This window comes from Dipodomys spectabilis, unplaced genomic scaffold (assembly GCF_019054845.1).
Source record: "Dipodomys spectabilis isolate Male_0828 unplaced genomic scaffold, ASM1905484v1 ptg000032l, whole genome shotgun sequence".
Lineage (NCBI taxonomy): Eukaryota > Metazoa > Chordata > Mammalia > Rodentia > Heteromyidae > Dipodomys > Dipodomys spectabilis.
In genome coordinates, this window is record NW_024870709.1 from 30,480,552 (window position 1) to 30,499,867 (window position 19,316).

General features: G+C 36.9%; 1 protein-coding gene across 1 annotated transcript in view; it reads right to left on the reverse strand.

The window, feature by feature from the left end:
• Morc1 (MORC family CW-type zinc finger 1) overlaps positions 1-19,316 on the reverse strand; it is a 133,238-nt gene that overhangs the window by 30,628 nt on the left and 83,294 nt on the right. Inside the window, exons 17-21 of the mRNA XM_042676862.1 lie at positions 15,553-15,618; positions 13,343-13,579; positions 13,071-13,130; positions 9,529-9,633; positions 8,404-8,508 (exon numbers count right to left, since the gene is read on the reverse strand). Of these exons, the coding sequence (XP_042532796.1) occupies positions 8,404-8,508; positions 9,529-9,633; positions 13,071-13,130; positions 13,343-13,579; positions 15,553-15,618 (573 nt within the window). The remainder of the gene's footprint in view (positions 1-8,403; positions 8,509-9,528; positions 9,634-13,070; positions 13,131-13,342; positions 13,580-15,552; positions 15,619-19,316) is intronic.

A 19,316-nucleotide genomic window follows, 5' to 3' on the forward strand; every position in this document is an offset into this window, starting at 1 on the left:
AATTCAACATTCATTCATGCTAAAAGCTCTGGAGAAAATAGGAATAGAAGGAACATTTCTAAAAACAATAAAAGCCATTTATGACAGACCAATAGCCAATATTATACTTAATGGGGAAAAGCTACAACCAATTCTCCTAAAATCAGGAACAAGGCAAGGATGCCCACTGTCTCCACTCCTCTTCAACATAGTCCTAGAACCCTTAGCCAGGGCAATAAGGCAAGAAAAAGACATTAAAGGGATCCGCATAGGGAAAGAAGAAGTTAAACTATCCCTTTTTGCAGACGACATGATACTATACCTCCATGATCCCAAAAACTCCATCCCCAAACTCTTAGAAATCATAAATCACTTCGGCAAAATAGCAGGATACAAAATAAACCCACAAAAATCAGTTGCCTTCCTATACACTGATAATGTACAGGAAGAGAGGGAAATAAAGGGAGCAACCCCATTCACAATAACCTCACAAAAAATAAAGTATTTAGGAATTAACCTAACCAAAGATGTAAAAGAACTATTTAATGAGAACTATAAAAAGTTAAAGAAAGAAATTGCAGAAGACACTAGGAAATGGAAAGACCTCCCATGCTCCTGGATAGGCCGACTTAATATAGTAAAGATGGTGATACTTCCAAAACTAATATACAAATTCAATGCAATTCCTATTAAAATCCCAATGACGTACATCACTGAAATACAGAAAACAGTCCAAAAATTCATATGGAACAACAAAAGACCTAGAATAGCCAAAACAATTCTAGGGGATAAAGACAATATGGGAGGGCTATCCATCCCGAACTTCAAACTCTACTACAGAGCTATAATAACAAAGACAGCATGGTTCTGGCACAAAAACAGACCCGAAGACCAATGGAACAGAATAGAAGATCCAGAAATAAATCCACAGGCCTACAGCCAGCTGATATTCGACAAAGGAGCCAAAGACATACAATGGAAGAAACACAGCCTCTTCAACTGCTGGTGCTGGGAAAACTGGGCAGCCACATGCAGAAAACTAAAAGTGGACCCCAGCCTATCACCATGCACCAACATCAACTCAAAATGGATTAAAGACCTTAACATTAAACCTGAATCTCTGAAACTACTGGGATAGAGTAGGAGAGACACTTGAACTAATAGGCACAGGAAGGAACTTCCTGAACAGAGTCCCAGGGTCACAACAAGTTGGAGAGAGACTCGACAAATGGGACTACCTTAAAATAAGAAGCTTCTGCACAGCTAAATCTATCGCAACTAAGCTAGAAAGACAACCAACAAATTGGGAAAAATATTTACCAGCAATATATCAGACAAGGGGTTAACATCCTGTATATACAGGGAACTCAAGAAACTAATCCCTCCCAAACCTAACAAACCAATTACTAAATGGGCAAGGGAACTAAAGAGGGACTTCTCAAATGAAGAAATAAAAATGGCAAAGAAACACATGAGGAAATGTTCATCATCCCTGGTGGTGAAGGAAATGCAAATAAAGACAACCCTGAGACACCACCTTACCCCAGTCAGAATGTCCCACATCCACAAATCAGCCAACGACAAATGCTGGAGGGGATGTGGAGAAAGAGGAACCTTATTACACTGCTGGTGGGAATGTATACTTATACAACCACTTTGGAAAGCAGTCTGGAGGGTCCTTAGAAAGCTAAAGATTGACCTCCCTTACAACCCAGTCATACCACTTCTAGGCATCTACCCTGAACAACAGGAACCAATACAGAAGGACACGTGCACCTCCATGTTTATTGCACCACTGTTCACAATAGCTAGGATATGGAAACAACCTAGATGCCCCACCACAGATGAATGGATCCAAAAATTGTGGTATCTATACACAATGGAATATTATGCAGCCATTAGAAATGACAAAATAATGGCATTTGCAGGGAAATGGATGGAGCTAGAAGGAATCATGTTAAGCGAGGTTAGCCAAGAACAAAGAGACAAACAGTACATGGTCTCCCTGATAAGTGGATGCTAAATCCAAAATGTTAGGTGATATGACAAAACTAACAGGACTTAAGAAACAAAGAACTCCCACTCATCTGGTTGAACCACTACTAAATCTCCCCATGCTGCTGATCACATATATGGTATATAACATGTGAACACCGTTATTTATTACAGACTGTGATAGACAATTTGCTCCAGGAAAGTTAGAATGAACTTGTGACTTTAAATGAGCATCATTATTCCACAATACTGTGAATTTCCGGAAATTATGTGATCACTTAATCACAATCAAAAAGAAAAAAAAAAGAACCTCGGGGAAGGGAGGGAGGGAGGGGATGGTAGGGGGAAAACAATGGAGGGGGTAACAATGTTCAAGAGGAAGTGTACTCATTACCTCACTCATGCAACTGTAACCCTCTGTATAGTATCTTTACAATAAAAAAAATAAATAAATAAAAAATTAAAAAAAATGAGTATGGCTATGTTGTATTTTATTTCCTGAGCCCAGCTTATTCTACATAATGCTATGTCTTCCAAATCCGTCCATGCTGCTGCAAATGACAGGTAGCGGCTAAGTAATATTCCATTGTGTATGTAGATAACAATTTTAGCTGAATTTATCTTTTAAAATTGGTACTAGACTCTTGACTAGAGATGCATCCATAGAACCCTGGATACAATGTGTAATTGGCAGTCTAAGTCCAAATTACTTAGTCAACAGATATATCAAAGTACCTTAAAATATACATGCCTGAGTCAAGCTTTTACATATAATTCAACAGACCTGAGTGGAAGAAGGAGCTGGAATTTATATAAGAGACAGTTATACAGATAGAATATAAAGAAGGAATTCATAATGGAAGTTATTTAGAAAAGTCGCTGTCTAGGTTAAAGAGCTGGGGTTCAAGTTGGCCAACTCCTATCAATGTGACCATTAGCAATTTTTATTTTCACCTGTAAAATAGGGATGAGAAGAATACTTGCCCATCAGTTTTTAAGACAATTAGATCAAATGATATGTGGGTAGCATAGTTCTTGCATTTCATCTTGGTCATACTCAAAGAGGAGAAACTACTTCCAGAAACATACACACTTTCTCTCCCTCCCCCTCTCTCTCTCCCTTTCTCTCTCTCCCTTTCTCTCTCTCTCACACACACACACATACCACAGAGACACACATGTATAACATGTGAGAACAATTCAAAGATAATAAATGTGGAAGATACTAGTTGCCTTGAAGTGGTAGTTAGTACCACTATAGCTATACTAACAAGATTATGAAAAATAACCAAAGGGATTTGCTGAAGTGCAGAGAATTCCATTTCAAATACCTCAAAAGTCCAACTGCGAAGTAAACTAGCACAATTTAGTGAGGGTTAAGATGTCTTTCTAAAAAGTACACATTTTATTTTCATGACATTTTATAATCTCTAGAAAATGTCCAAACCTAAAATAAATCATGTTAAGTGAGGTAAGACAAATTCAGAGAGACAAATAGCACATGTTTTCTCTAATATGTGGAAGCTAGATCTAAAATACACTGGGACATGATAATTATACAAGTGTCTCCAGGCATTTATACATGACGAGACCAAAAGAGAATACTCTTAGAAGGGGAGCAGAAAGGCACTATGCCTCTGTGCATCTGATCATATAAAATAATGTTTACTGAAATGAACGTTAACAAATGGAAACTAAGTTTTTTTTTCTTTTTTGCTGTTTTGTTTTCTCTTCTTTCTATTCTGTTTGTTCCTTTATGTGCCTTTAGGAGTGTAAGGGGAGGCACAGAAATAAAGGGACCAAAGGGTAAACAAAGGCAGCAATGGTACTCACTGGACACTGTGGAAAATGAACTATACAACTTGTCCGTAGGGATGGGAGGGAAAAACTGGGAAAGAGTTAGGCAAGAGGTAACACTGTCCAAAAAGAAATGTACTCTTAGGGGCTGGAGAGGTGGCTCAGTGGTAGAGCACTTGCCTTGCATGCATGAGGCCCTGGATTCAATTCCTCAGCACCACATAAGCAAAAAGGAAAAAAAAGCTGGAAGTGGCGCTGTGGCTCAAGTGGTAGAGCGCTAGCCTTGAGCTGAAGAGCTGAGGAACAGCGCCCAGGCCCAGAGTTCAGGCCCACGACCGGACCCAAAAAAAAAGAAAAGAAATGTACTCTTTGCCTGATTATGTAACTGTAACCCCTCTGTACATCACAATAAAAATAATAACAATAAAAATGTACGTAATAAAAGAAAATATCCAAAGCTTTAACTGAATCTCAATCTGAAAACTTCGAAGTCCTTGCAAGGCCTAAGAACATTCTTACTAAACAGACTGTGAAAATAAGTGGACTGCACTGACCAAAAAAGCCAAGCATAAATTAATATCAAAAATGGAAAAATGCCATGGAAGTGACACCAACAATCTATCTGGCAGAAGGAACTAAAGATAAGGCAAATGAGCCCAACAGCACATGAATAATCTGGGAGTGTGTTAAATGTAATATGCTGTGTAAAACAGGAACTAAGCATTAACAACCATCCGAAAATGAGGTTATCCTACTGGGAGGAGAAAAAAAAAAAAAAAAGAACGTAATTTGAACAACTAGCTTCAGTAGACTACAGGGTGTTGGAAGAAAATTCAATCAAGAATTGGGGAAGGAAGTTAGGAGAACAGATTAAGCTGTGGCTAAGCCATAGCAGTGAACAAATTTCTGAAAATGAATGACCCTATGGCTGTAACTCTCAACAATGGAACTTGAAAAGTAATCAGTATTATCATCATTCCTAGGAAAGTTGTGTGATGATAAGTACAAAACCCAGAGTGAGGTGCTATCCAGCACTTGGAGGGAAAAAAACTTTCAAAAAGCAGACTGGTGGCTCATGGCTATAATTCTAACTAATCAGAAGTTGAGATGTACAGATTGCAGTTCAAACCCATATAGGGCAGGAAAGTCCTTGAGACTTATCTCAGGAAGGCATGGAGTGAAGGATCCCTTTGGGGTTAAAGTTATGTTAGTGACATTACCTCTGTCATCCCTTTTAGGGCCTGGTCACAGCAAGCTGTCTTAGCTGGAAAAAACCTTATAAGTATTCAGATACCTAAATCAGTGGCAATTTTAAGGTTGTATTTGGTTGTACTTGGTCAGCCCATGCTGACTGGCATCATGGGAGGGAAGGCATAGCTTACGTCAACCTGTCCTGTCCAAGTGAACTAAAGCTGGATTTCCCTTTCCAATGACCAAAGTGCCACTGTCCTATTATCTAACCATCTCATAAGTTGGAATAATGTGAAATCATCCTTCTGAGATAGACTTTCTTTATGTGATGAACGTGCCTATTTCTGAGTCTATTATACCTGAAAGCAAGGCCCTAGTTCCCCCACACAGTAAATGTATCAAAATAATAAATATCACCATTAGATTGGGGCGGGGGTGGGGGGGTGGTGAGGAAGGGGCGGGGGCAGATAGAAGGAAGGTATCTTGTGTTGTAGCTAGGTTTTTTCCCCTAAGTGCTAACTTTCTGCTCTACTGTTAATACTGATTGCCTTCCTTGCTTAAATTAAATGTTTCATTCTGAAACAGTCTCTCTCTCTCTCTCTCTCACACACACACACACACACACATACACGTGCACAAAAAAGAGTCACACATAACTAGATATACACACGAAGATGGATGAGAATGGATGAAAACATTTTTTTAAATTTCTGAGTTTGAGAAAGTACAGACAGGTAAACATTCAAAAGTAATTATTTCCTAGTTGAATTATTCCAACCACAGCCTTGAATTAATGTGCATGTGGATAAAACATTTATCCAAAAGAATCAGATAACAGGTTTAAAAACAGATGTCCTGCTTAGGTCACAGAGACACAATTCATACCCTATACCACAAACATACTGAATAGTTAGCATAAGACTTAAGAAGCATTATATAAAAAGAGTAATGATATTTTAGAATGTGTGTCCCATCTATTTCACAAAAAACAAAAAAATAATACTTGCTAAAAGCTCTGTGTGACTCTAAGGTGAAAACATAATGAAAACTAGAAAAACACAACTAGACTTTGAAATTTCCACAACACAAATGGGTGACTGGTGGAGCAGGTCACATTGTGCTTCTCAGTGGTAAAGAGAGGAGATGCTCTTTACAGTACTGGTTGCAGTTTCGCCTCCCCTTCTAGTCTCTGATTAAAATTTTGACCTTTTTCCTTTTGCAAACACACACATGTCCTGGCTATAATCAGTCCTTATTGTCCATATTATGCTGTTTTCTGCTCCCATTCATAAATCATTTCTTGTCTTTTTTACATCCCTTCTTAACACAAATATAACTTAGATTGTGGTGTGTGTGCGGGAGACACAGGCAAGTACACGGATGAAACCAGAGTGGTCATGCACTGTTCATTATTAGACCTGGGAAATGCTGATAGAGCCATACTTAAAATATGCATAATAAGTAGTTTTAAAAATAAAACCTTCATGGCTGATTTCTGGTGGCTCATGCTGATAATGGTAGCTACTTGAGAGGCTGAGTTCTGAGGATCACTGTTCAAAGCCAGCCTGGACTCCTATCTTCAATTAACCACCAAAAATTCCTGGAGTGAAGCTGTGGCTCAACCGGTAGAGCAACAGCCTTGATTTAAAAAAAAATCTAAGGGACAGCACCCGGGCTGTGTTCAAGCTCTGGTACTGACACAAAGTTTTAAAATATTTTGTTTTTTTAATTGTAATAACAATTTAACAAAATGGTGAGACAAAGGACAAAGCGCCAGCCAAGGCAACAGCAAAACTCACAAGAAAATATGTTGGAAATGAATGTACAAGTTGGTGGGGGAGGGAGGAAATGGAGGGGAAGGAAAGTGGGAGAAAAATGAAGGAGGGAGTAGCAAGTTCAACAAGAAAGTTACTCACTACCTTAATATTTAACTGTAACCCTTCTGTAACCCATCACCTTGACAATAAAATTTTTAAAAATGGGGAAAAAAGCCCAAAAAACTTTAAAATTTTTTTAATATATTAAAATAAATAAAATATACTAAAATAAAATCTTCATGTCAGTGTCATCCTGTGTCTTGTGAGCACAGTGTTTCATTGAAGGGCACAGAAATTAAAACCAGAAGACATAACATGTTCTATATTGGCTCAAATATGATTAAACGTAATCCAAAATTCTTAGCTGGCATTTGGGGCATATTACTTAAATACATGTAGAATGGGGCCAGGTGTCTCCCTAGGAACCCGCCTTTATCTTATCATACCACAAATAACAGCTTTTCAAGGTACTATAACTATCCTTATTTAGGTTCAAGTTTAGCCACAACCTTTTTGGTAATCAAGGTAAAAAAGAAAACTACAGTGAATAATAAAACATATACGCTGATTTAAAAAACAGATTTTTCCCTGACTAAATTCTAACATCAAAATGAATTTTCATTGTGTATTACTATAATTCAAATGACACTTCTAGCATGGCTTCCCAGGTGAAGGGATCCTTGTGTGGTCAGTCTTCAAATCACTTTTGCCTGAACACCAAGCCTTTTTCCATTTAACGAACTCAAAGTGATTCTAGTAGCCAAAAAAAAAAATATATAGGGCTGGGAAGGCGGCTCAGTGGTAGAGCGCTTGCCTTGCATGCCTGAGGCCCTGGGTTCGATTCCTCAGCACCACATAAGCAAAAAGAAAAAAGCCGGAAGTGGCGCTGTGGCTCAAGTGGTAGAGCACTAGCCTTGAGCTGAAGAGCTGAGGGACAGTGCCCAGGCCCAGAGTTCAGGCCAGACGACCGGACCCAAAAAAAAAAAAAAAAAAAAAAAAAAATATATATATATATATATATATATACACATATATATATATATATATATGTTTAATGTCACCATTAGGTTAAAAACTGTACACATTGCATGGAATTCATACATTTGTCTCGGCAAAGCTTTGGGTAGTGGCCCAATTTAAGTCAATTCAAACTTGCATTGTGGAGATGGGAATATAACTCAGTGGTAGAAAATTTGCCTATTATACATAAAGCCCTGGGTTCAACTCCCAGCACCACAAGACCAAACAAACAACATACAAATGAGCATTACACTTTCTGTTGAAAGTCTGTGTTATAAATTACAGAAAGATTCATACAGTATTGATTGGAACATAAGGTTGGGATATGACCTTCAAATTGTATAATTTTTATACATTCACATGTCTATTAGAGGTCTTAATCGGATAATGGAAAAGAGTTGTGGACTCGTGGCTAGTTCTATCTTTACTAGTTTATATAGCCTTGCATGAATAACAACTATCTTTTGTAAGACCTCTTGCTGTATCCCCAAACTAGGTGATTTAATCAATGTTTCAGCTTCATTGAGACACCTGCTGAATCTCTTTAATCCCTGTAAAGGTGAAAAAAATCTTAAGGTATCATTAGTAAGTATGTTTATCTCACCACGATGATATCTTGATTGTTGTTGCTGGATTCAGCATCAACCAATACTTGACCTTCTTGTGTGAGGCTGATACTTGGCTCCCTTTTTATTCCCCAGCAAGAGACCTACAGCAAAGTGTTAAAAGCAAATATACAAAGTCAATGTGTACCACATTAAACCACCCTCACTCATTATGCCATTTCATCTCTACAAATGGTGAAATAATACAGGGAAATATTGCCTTCAGACAACTGCCTTCAATACATACCTAACTTGCCAGTGTGGGATATGTGTATGAGAGAGGCGTAACTGTAACTCCAGCACTTGGGAGGCTAAGACAGGAAGATCCTGAGACCAGTCAGGACTACAGAGTTTCAACATAGTCTTGGCTATCCAGTTTGACACTATCTTGGGGGTGGGGGCGTGATGTACATAAGCACATGTAAAGATTAACTAATGACACACCTCAATAAACAATGCCATAAGACATCTGGCACTGTGGCTCACGCCTGTAATCCTAGTTACTTGGGAAGCTGAGATTGGAGGATCATGGTTCAAAGCCAGGGCAAGAAAGTCTAGTCCAGGTAGAAAAGTCTATATGACTCCAATAAACTACTCAGAAAAAGCCAGAAGTGATGATTTGGCTCAAGTGGTAGAGCACTAGCCTTAAGCATGAAGAGGCTAGGAGATAGTGCCCAAGCCCCTGAGTTCAAGCTCCAGAACCAGGGGGAAAAATTGCCATAAGGCAAATTAAGTACGAATGATTGGTATGGACGATGGGGCTCAGCAGTGATTTTAGGGGCATGTGGTATTTGCAAAAATCTGCGTAAATTAATAGTTTGCAAACATGAGTTACTATCCATATTCTAAATAAACAATGGTTCATGTGAATATGTACATATGTAGATTCTGCTAAGGAATATAAGACACGATTCATTTCAAAGTATCTGTGATGTTTTCCTTTTGATTATATTGTTACTAATGAAAACTGAACATACCTATTATTATATGGAATGTATAATCATTTTTCTACATTTAAAATATTCCTTCATACTTGAAAAGGTTGAAAACACTTCAGTGACAAGCTTTTATAGCTTCTGATTTCAATTTGGCTTTGGTATTTTTCAAAGATTTCTCTTCATTACTTGCTTGGCTCTCCGTGACAGATGCACCCTTTCTACTCTTGACCCCAAATGGCCCATGCTCTCAGAATAATCTATCCTTGGGACTGCGGCACCTACAACTTTCTTCTAGCCAATAGAATCTAACAAAAGTGATAGAATGTCATGTTAGTCTGACTGCATTTTATTTTGTGAAATTAAATCTTAGATGATTTAGCAGTAGCAGACTTTCCCACTGGCAAATAGCCCTGTTGTGGACCACCTGGGAATAGGGTCATGTGACACGGTATTAAAAATGGCCTCCAGCCAAAGCTAGTGAGAAGCCAGGGCACCAAGCAGTTATAAGAAAATGGTTTCTACCAACAACTATGTCAGTAGAAAGAGGATCTTGACCCGCAAAAGAAAATTCAATCCTGCCAACGCCTTGTGCTTTATGAAATCCTAAGGAGGGGAATTCAACTAAAATCTGCCCAGTCACTAGACCCAGAGTAATGTGAGAAAATAAATGTATGTTGTTTTAAGCTCCAAAAAATTAAAAAAGTTCTCTAGGAGGAACAATAAGTCCTTGTTACTTATATTAATAAAGATAAATGTACTACATGAAAACTAAACTGTTAGCAATTTCCAGAGCCGTTTTTATCAAGCATGTGAAGCATATGAGGTTTTCTTCAAAGCAGATATGCTTGGGAGAGGACTCTCTAGGGTCCTTTAGATATAATATCATGTCATCTGCAAATAGGGATACTTTGACTTTTCCTTCTTTGGATTTTATGTCTTTCTCTTGCCTTCTGCTCTAGCTAGGAATTCCATTACTTCACTGAAAAGGAATGCAGAGAGTAGACATCTTTGTCCTTGCTCCTGATTTTAGAAAAAACACTTTCCACTTTTCACCATTTAGTATGTGGATTCTAGGCTTGTCATAATAGTCTTTTTAAATTTTTATTTTATTGAAAGATGCTATACAGAGGGGTAACAGTTAGATGAGTAAGGCAATGAGTACATTTCTTGTAAAGCATTGTTATTATATTGAGGTATCTTACTTCTGTTCTACCTTCTCCAAAGCTTTTATCATGAAAGGAGGTAAGATTTGTCAGAGGCTTTTTCTGCATTTATTGAGATGATCATGTGATTCTTGCTCTTAATTCTGTTAATTTCCCATATTATGTTTATTGATTTATGTATATCAAACTATCCTTCTATCCTAGAGATGAAATCAACCAGTCTTTTCCTATGCAGACAAGTAGGGGTCAAATGACTGCAAGGTATGATCCTACTTTTTTTTTCCATACTCAACTAAAGCAATGTCTTCTTAAAAAGTAAAATAAATAATGTCTGGGCACATTACTGATGCTCTCCTGTTGTTTTCTGTTGCTTTTAGGACAAATGAAAATCTGCTTCTCAAGGCCTATGGAACCTGTGTGGTTGTGATCATTCCCTACACATCTCTTCTCCATCTCTCTGTCCTCCCATTACTGTCCTCTTGAAATACTTTACACCCATCCTTGTATCCCTTTTTAACAAACAGTGTACATTACTTGAAAATGTATCATCTCTCTTTTTTAAATCAATTTAATCATAAAAAACTTAGGAATCTTTTTTCTGAAAAGACAGCCCATCCCACCAGCCATAGTCAAATATCCCGTCATAAGCAGATAAGTGACTGCCCATAAAAATCCTGCCACAATAGCAGGCATAGGAGGTGCCTGCAGTGCCAGCTGAAGGAGGAAGCAGTCTTTGTAACACAGCAAAACTCTATCTCAAAAGAAAAAAAGGAATACTATTGTAGCTGCAATATAAATCTGTCTATGAAATGATTGGAGGCATGATTGCTCTGCTTCTTATTAGGCTCTAACTTTGATGAGGGCAGAAACTATGTATGGTTTTGTTCATGACAACATTTGTGGCTTGAGAGTGGCACATACGATTTTACATATACATGTGTAGATGTATCTATGTATTTTACATATATGCTAATATACATTTATGTACCTATAATGTGCAAAGCTACACAAGTGTATATGTATGTGTATATGCATGTATGTGCGCATACTATAAGTATACATTCTCTTGGGTAGCTCTATACTCATGCAGACATCTACAAAGTTACTATACCACATCTAAATTCTAAATATGTTGTTTTAATACCTGGACACACTATCAACTTCTCAATTTATTCTTGCTTTAAGAGTATATAACATAACTACACAGTAAACCAACAAATCCCAAATCTTTAAATTTTACACTTAATAATTTTTTAAATGCAGGGTTAATGGAGATATGACTATAAAGTAATAAAATCTCTCGGGGCACCGGTGGATCAATCCTATAATCCTAGCTATTCAGTTCAAAACCAGCCAAAGCTGGAAAGTCCATGATACACTTATCTCCAATAAACTACTCAGAAAAACACAGAAGTGGCACTATAGCTCAAGTGATAGGAAAAGAAGCACAGTATCAGTGCCTAGGCCCAGAGTTCAGCCTCGGGACTGGAAAAAAAAGTAATAAAATCTCTTATATTACAATTATGCTATATTTTGAACATGGAAGTGTTACATAAATGCCTTTTGCAATATGAAACATCATATTTAAATATGACACATAATTCAAAGTGACAGAAAGAAATGTTAAATTGTATAGATGATAAACATTTAATGTGATCATATAATCTCAGGGAAAGACTGAGGATAAAAAATTTACAATTATAAGAAAACTGGTTTCAACTACTTTTTGAGAATGAACTACTTAAAAGTGAAATGAAAAAAGTCTTCTTTAAAGAATAAAGATTTTCACTAAAGAATTTTAGAAAGAACCTGTACACTATTTGCCAAAAATATGACAAAGGAATGAATGAGAGCTTTCAATAAAGTGACTATTGTTCAAAATAATTCCCTTTGTATGAACTATGCTTTGAATATCTTATCTCCCACCATGCAATATAGTGTCTACAGGGAAGAAACTCGGCAGGTATCTGCTGATCAAGTGAGTTTACACAGCCTTCAGGGCCCACAGCAATTCATTTGAATATCTGCTCCAGTGGCTCATATCCACCTTCTAAGAGTGATTTTAATTTGTGACAATAGTTAAAAGGCCTTAAAAGTCAAATCTGGTGAGCCAGTTAGATAATATAAACAATCAGTTCTGGCTTACAAAAGATGTAAAATGGATGCTAGTGAAATAATGTTTGTAATCACTCAGCACTAAACCTGACACAGGAACTCCCATATTTTATTGTTGTAATAATTATAAATGGAACATGAAGACAATTAGAAAAGAATTAAATGAGGGAAGCACTGTTGGTATGGTGTGAGTCTTTTAAAAGAAGCAGACACATTTAGACACATGAAGACTTTGGGGCAGTACGTTATTACAATGAATCTGAAATTTCAAATACTGGATCCTACTTTAGATACTGGATCCTTGATGATAGAGCTAACAACCTATGTATGCTTTATTTAGCTAAGCACTTTTTTCTATAAAATATTGAATACAAAATCCTGAAGAGTCAAGGTTCATCCTATGGGGCCATTTCTCTCTTAAATATAGTTTTAAATTTTCCCCATCCACACATTTTTCTGAGAGCTCTTCACTTGGTTGAGTTCTGCAGACACTGTGCTTATATTAGCAATCTAACTTTTTGTCCAAAAATAAAAAGAAGAAGAAAGAGAAGGGAGAAAAAATAGATATTGGGACCCTGTACAGGAAACACATATTGTGATGTCCATCCTATAATTAGAGTGCTTCAAAATGTGAAAATGAACCAAAACCGTTACTGAATGCTATTTCCAGAATAAGTAGATTATTGTTCATTTTGTAAATAAGAAAAAAAAGAACAAAGTACCTGGGACCTCTGAGCTAGTTTGACATTTTCTGGCAGAGCTTCTGCTTCTCTTTGCTGCTGGGGTTTGCTGACAGACTTCTTCACTATCTTGGTTTTGGAAACATGCTCTATATACAAATCTGTACCTTCTGGATTTCTTTTTTGGTCTCTGTGGTTGACTGAAAACTCAAGGGAGGAAAGATATCCAGGCCTCAAGCTATCACTTGCAATCCTGAGTTTCTGAGTTTTGGTAATATCCTTAAAGAACAAAAATCAATGTTATGTTTGGTAGCCAGATAACTGGAAACAGATGGCTGTTTCCCTCATCACATTGCATCAGGTCGTATTTCTTACTGCTATCAAAAAATTTAAAAACCAAAAGCTTAGTGCACCAACTTTCGTAAATATGTGTTGTTATCACGACTCATTAGAAGTCTGATTCCGAAACAGAGCTGACTGAGTCAAGAGATCTAACTTTGCTATAATCTGCACTTCCATGGAATTATCAGCACATGCTTCCCTTGTACTATTTGTGAAAGCAAATTTTAAAAAGAAGCCCGACTTTTGAGTACAGAGACCCCAAAGCGGGAGCACATTCTGGTTCACTTTACACAGAGGACATGTCCTCAGAACTGCCCTCATCCCACATCTTACTTCCTGCGCCTTGCTTCCTGCTACTTCAACCAATGAAAGACATGTGCTAGAAGAGCTACAGCATGTGTGTCTACCAGGTTACTCTCTTCTAGAAATAAAACATAACTAGTAGAAGGAGAAGAGTTTAGGGTAGAGTGTAAGTGACAGATATGCCAATTCTTAAGCATGTCGTTGTCCACTACTGCCCCCCCAAGCCACTGGCCAGTGAATCCTCTTCAATAGTGTTTGGGCTCATGGAAACTGTTTGGTTCCAATTTTCCTTCACACAAACCACTAGCACTTGATACAGTCTTCTCACAGTCTTGTGCATGGTTTACTCATCTGTAGGCAGAATCTTAAGGCATGGAATTATTATCATCATCATTACTATTAGAGGCTTTATAACAACACTTTTAATCTATTTCCCAGGGTAGGTTACTTGCAAGTAATTTCTGCTGCTCTCCACCCCAATTTTAAATGCTGATAAAAACTAAGTAAAAATAACATGTATAAATCCAGAGCCTGCTTCTGACATTCAGTTATGGAGGTAAGCTCCTATTAAAGGAGGCAGTTTTCATTCATGTTACACAAATGATCACATGGATCATTTTTACTCTGATAGTATATATTATATTGAAGCAACTTGGGGAAGACTTTTCTGGGTTAAAGTTCTCATTTTCCATAAGCCTCAATTTACTGTGTCTATTATATGTGCATATATATATGCATATATTATATCTGCATATAATAAGGCTTTTTAGCAGTGTAAAAAATAATCAAGATGGGAGTTTAATTATGAGACAATTACCAGTTCTGAGCTATCATTAAGTTAAAGGACCCCTGATTCTTTGTTAAAGTAGAAGATACAAATAAAACACAAACTACAAAGACGCTCTTGAAACAAGTGTTTCAATATTTAAAGTGAGTAATGCAGAAATGCCAAAGGCATACAATACATTATTTACAGCTCTGCCTATTAAGAAAGATGAATAATTAACATTGTAAAGAGTTTTCTACATATCTGTGTGGGCATAACTGAGAAATGAGGGATCTGCGAATATTCAAAAACACTCAAAAGGTTCAAAAATAACCTCCTCTAAATCCTAAATTTTATTCTAGTAGATATTTGAGAAAGATAACGTATGTAATTTAATAATTATATAAGTCTTTAGAAAATTATGCCAATATTCACAAATATAAACTATATACACAAATATATACTATATACACATATATACTATATACATATATAAATGTTTATATATACACACATTTAGACAAAGATATATAGATGAATACATATATATATCCACAGACTGGATCAATATCTCTCATGGAAAGTATTGGAATAAAATAAATTAAAATGTCTTAAATTGTCATCCTGCTTGAGTATTAAGATAATGAATTAAATTTTGTATTTTTTCTAAGTTTTTCCTAATAAGTATATATCACTCTAAGAAGGAAACATTAACAATTAAGATTTATTAGTGCTAAATTTCCAGAACCTCATAAATCATGGAACTCACTAATCCTTGTTAAGTTTGGCTTCTATAAGAAACACAAATGACACAAATGATCAACCTACTCTAATTATTCACCTTAGGAGCTGAAGAGAACAAGGTGGAGGTGGTTCCTGAGATCTTACTTGATGATATAAATTGAAGCTTCCATGAGAAAAATATTACAATAAATTTAAGTAAACATATGATTGCCTGGCATCTTTCAGCAATTCAGTATTATATATACAAATAGCTGCTGTTTATACATTGTTTGTTAATCCTACAATCTAACTCATTTCACTAGTTCTAGTAATTGATTGTAGATGTCACCTGATTTTCTATGTGAACTATCATTAACTATAAAGAAAAAAAAGTTCAACTTCTTCATCTACCATGCAAATGCTTTTCTTTCTGTTTATTTTCTGCACTATCTAGAACCTTTCAAGTGCTGAGAATTAGTCTCCTTCCATAGGGGAAGAATACTTAATTTTCATTAATAAGAATGACGTTGACCCTGATGCCATTGGCTCATGTCTGTAATCCTAGCTACCCAGAAGGCTAAGATCTAAGAATTCGCTTGGACATGCATGGCTGTGAAACTCTTATCTCCAGTTAACCACCAAAAATCCAGAAGTGAAACTGTGGCTCAAGTGATAGAGTGCTAGAATTGAATAAAAAATCTCCAGGACAGAATCTAGGCCCTGAGTTCAAGCCCCAGGATTGGCACCAAATTAAGAATGCCTTTGGCCATAGATTTCTGTAGACTTTTTTTTAGGGTATGTAATGAGGAAAATCTTTCCTGGTATTTAATAATGTTTATTCAAAATATTCACAGTAGCTTTTTTCATTTATATTTTGTCAGAATATTTTTTCTACTTTTCCCTTATGGTATCTTTTTTAAAGTATTTTTTTGAGTAGTTGTATAAGGGGTTTCAATTCAATATACTAATTTATGAGTATAATGCTTCTTGATCAATGTCATCTTTTCTACCATTCTTCCCCCAACTCTCCCTTATGGTATCTTATTTGTTTCTTATATAATTTTTATTAGATTTTTTTTTCCTTTTTAGTGTTTCTTGTTTAAATGCTACACTCGAGTTTTTTTGCTTTTGTTTTTTAAGCACTTCATTATGAGCTGGGTTTTCCAAGGCTAATCTCATTCCAAACTTTCCATTGGAAGGGGTCAGAAGGAAATTAAGACGACAGGCAAGTTCTTCTTTTCTTGTTGTTAAACAAGCAAAGCCTCTCTTCTCCTGTATTAAAAAAAAAAAAAAAAAAAAAAAGCACTACTTTTGCATGTGTGACTTTGGGTAATTTCTTGAAACTGAGTTTTTAGACTCCGGATCAAAGTTCAGGGATCCAGACCTGACACTTATCCCCATAAAGAAATATGGTGTAGTTCCCTGCAAGCGGTTCTTCTTTGTCATTGTTGTTAATGTGCTATGAGATGGTTTTGTTTCCTTTGTATGTTCTTCCCCCTATGGTATCTCCTGTTATCCTGTACTTGTTCGTGGTGTCATACATCTTGTATATACTTTTCTCCAGTTCAAGGAGGGGGAGGGGAGTAACAGAATGCTGAAACAAGGACACAGGATGACCAATTGCAACAATGATACCCACAAGACAGTATATGGGAAACGAACTTTATAACTTTGGGGGTGGGGAGGAGCGAAGAAGGTGGGGGAAGAAAGGGATAAGGGAGAACCACAAAGGAGAGAGTAACAATTCTCTACAAGAAATGTACTCATTGACTTACTCATGTAACTGTAACCCCTCTGTATAGCATCTTTATGATAAAATAAAATTTAAAAAAAAAAACAGAAACATGATGTAGTGCGAGAAAGGAAATTTATTACATGACAGCCATGGGAGACCAGCGTATCAGCACATCCTAGTCTGCCTTCATAGGACAGAGATTGGCCTCTAGTCAAATGGGAAGAATTAGGGCGGGGGCAGGGAGGTGAGAAAGGTACGCACAGTTAAGAAGAAAAAAAAAAAGTCCAAGTCACAGGTACGACCAGGTGAACCAGAGGCTCAATCTTTGTCTCTGGAGGAGTTTCAAGTTGTTAATAGGACAGAGCAAAAACAAGATGCCTGGTCAGTGGTCTCCTAGGTTTGGGGCTCTTTCCTCTTTTTGGATGATAAATAGAGGCACTGTCTGTGTGAGGGGCTGTTTGCCTTCTACACAAGATACTTATCAGTAAATTTCTTTGCTGGAACCCAAGGTGTTTGCAAAGAGACTGCAGCAGAGAACAGCCACATCAAGGGTCACAGGGACAAAAGTGGAGAACTTTTAGTTAATTCACAGGACCCAGCAACAGCATCTTTTAAGTGGCCTCTTACACTTTCATGTGGATGCCATGTCTACTTCTATGAACCAGGGTTAGTCCAGTAGGGTTTCTGTTGCCTGCTGGCTATGACAGACAACAGGTACAGTTTTCAATCGCTACATGTGTCTTTCTTCAGTCAGTGTCTGTGTGTTCATCTTTTGGCATGCTATTGTTGAACATTCTCCTCTGTTTCTCTCCCTTTCCTCCAGTGGAGCTCCTGTGTTCTTTTGAGTACTTTGAATAGCCCTGTGAAATCTTTGGTATATGTCTTCTAGTCTAATGGAAAATTCAGTTTGTTTGGCTTTTTTTTTTTTGGTCGGTCATGGGGCCTGAACTCTGGGCCTGGGCACTGTCCCTCAGCTCTTCAGCTCAAGGCGAGTGCTCTACCACTTGAGCCATAGCACCACTTCCGACTTTTTCTGTTTATGTGGTTGCTAAGGAATCGAACCCAGGGACTCATGCATGTAAGGCAAGCACTCTTCCACTCAGCTACCTTCCCAGCCCTCAGTTTGTATTTTTGTATTCTCCTTTCCTTGTTGCTCTAAGGAGACTTTTAGAAAAAGAAATGGAAAAATACTGTTTTATAGCCATAGCCATAGCGAATCTTCTATAACGTTTTTCCTTCCTTATTACTGTCTGTACCACACGGGACTGTAGTTCTGTGTTAACAGTGTATTTCTCTCAATAGCTTGGGAAAGTCAAAATCTTTCCTTATGTCTTCAGTACCTAGCACAATGTTAGGGGATGCTAAATGCCCAATCGGATATTGATGATTGACAGGATGAACTGACATTCCTGGAGCCTATGGTTCATCTTTTCATAGTTGAAACACCGTCACGAGACTATTCTGCATTCATAACTTGACTGTCTCTCTGCTACCTGGCTGGATATCAATCACACTTTCCAGAAGCTTTACATAATGCATGTGTATATTCTTTTTTTTTTGCATGTGTATATTCTTTTCCAGTATCTTTACCTAAGGTGAGTCTTGCTCTTGATACAGCAAAATAGGTTGGAGTCTAGTCTGGTATATATGATTCAGTCAAATTATTTGGATTTATAACATTTATGATATTAACATAAGGATAATTATTTCCTTGGTCTATAATTTTATTGTAATGGGGTTTGACCTGGCTACTACTAATCATATTACTAAACCAGAGATAGGAGGAAATAAAAATTTTATAAGTTTTGTAAATGTTGCCCTGTCATTTTAACTTCAGAGCTGTTGCTACAAAAGGAGGCAAGCTAGTACAGAAACAAACGGCAAAATAATTTTCAGTTGCATATTAAATCAGGAAGCATGAAAAAATATGGTCAAATATAACATTTTGCAGTAATAATGACCTCAGTGACAGAAAAAAAGCATGGATTTACTTACAATTAAAGCACAAAAGGAGAAGATGGAAGAAACACTCAAAGACAAAGGTACCATATAAACACCTTTTCTGTGCTGTACCCAATAAGTCTTACAATAGTCAACAAATGAGTTATTAGATCAGTATTTTTAATAAAGATGCACCATATCCTTAG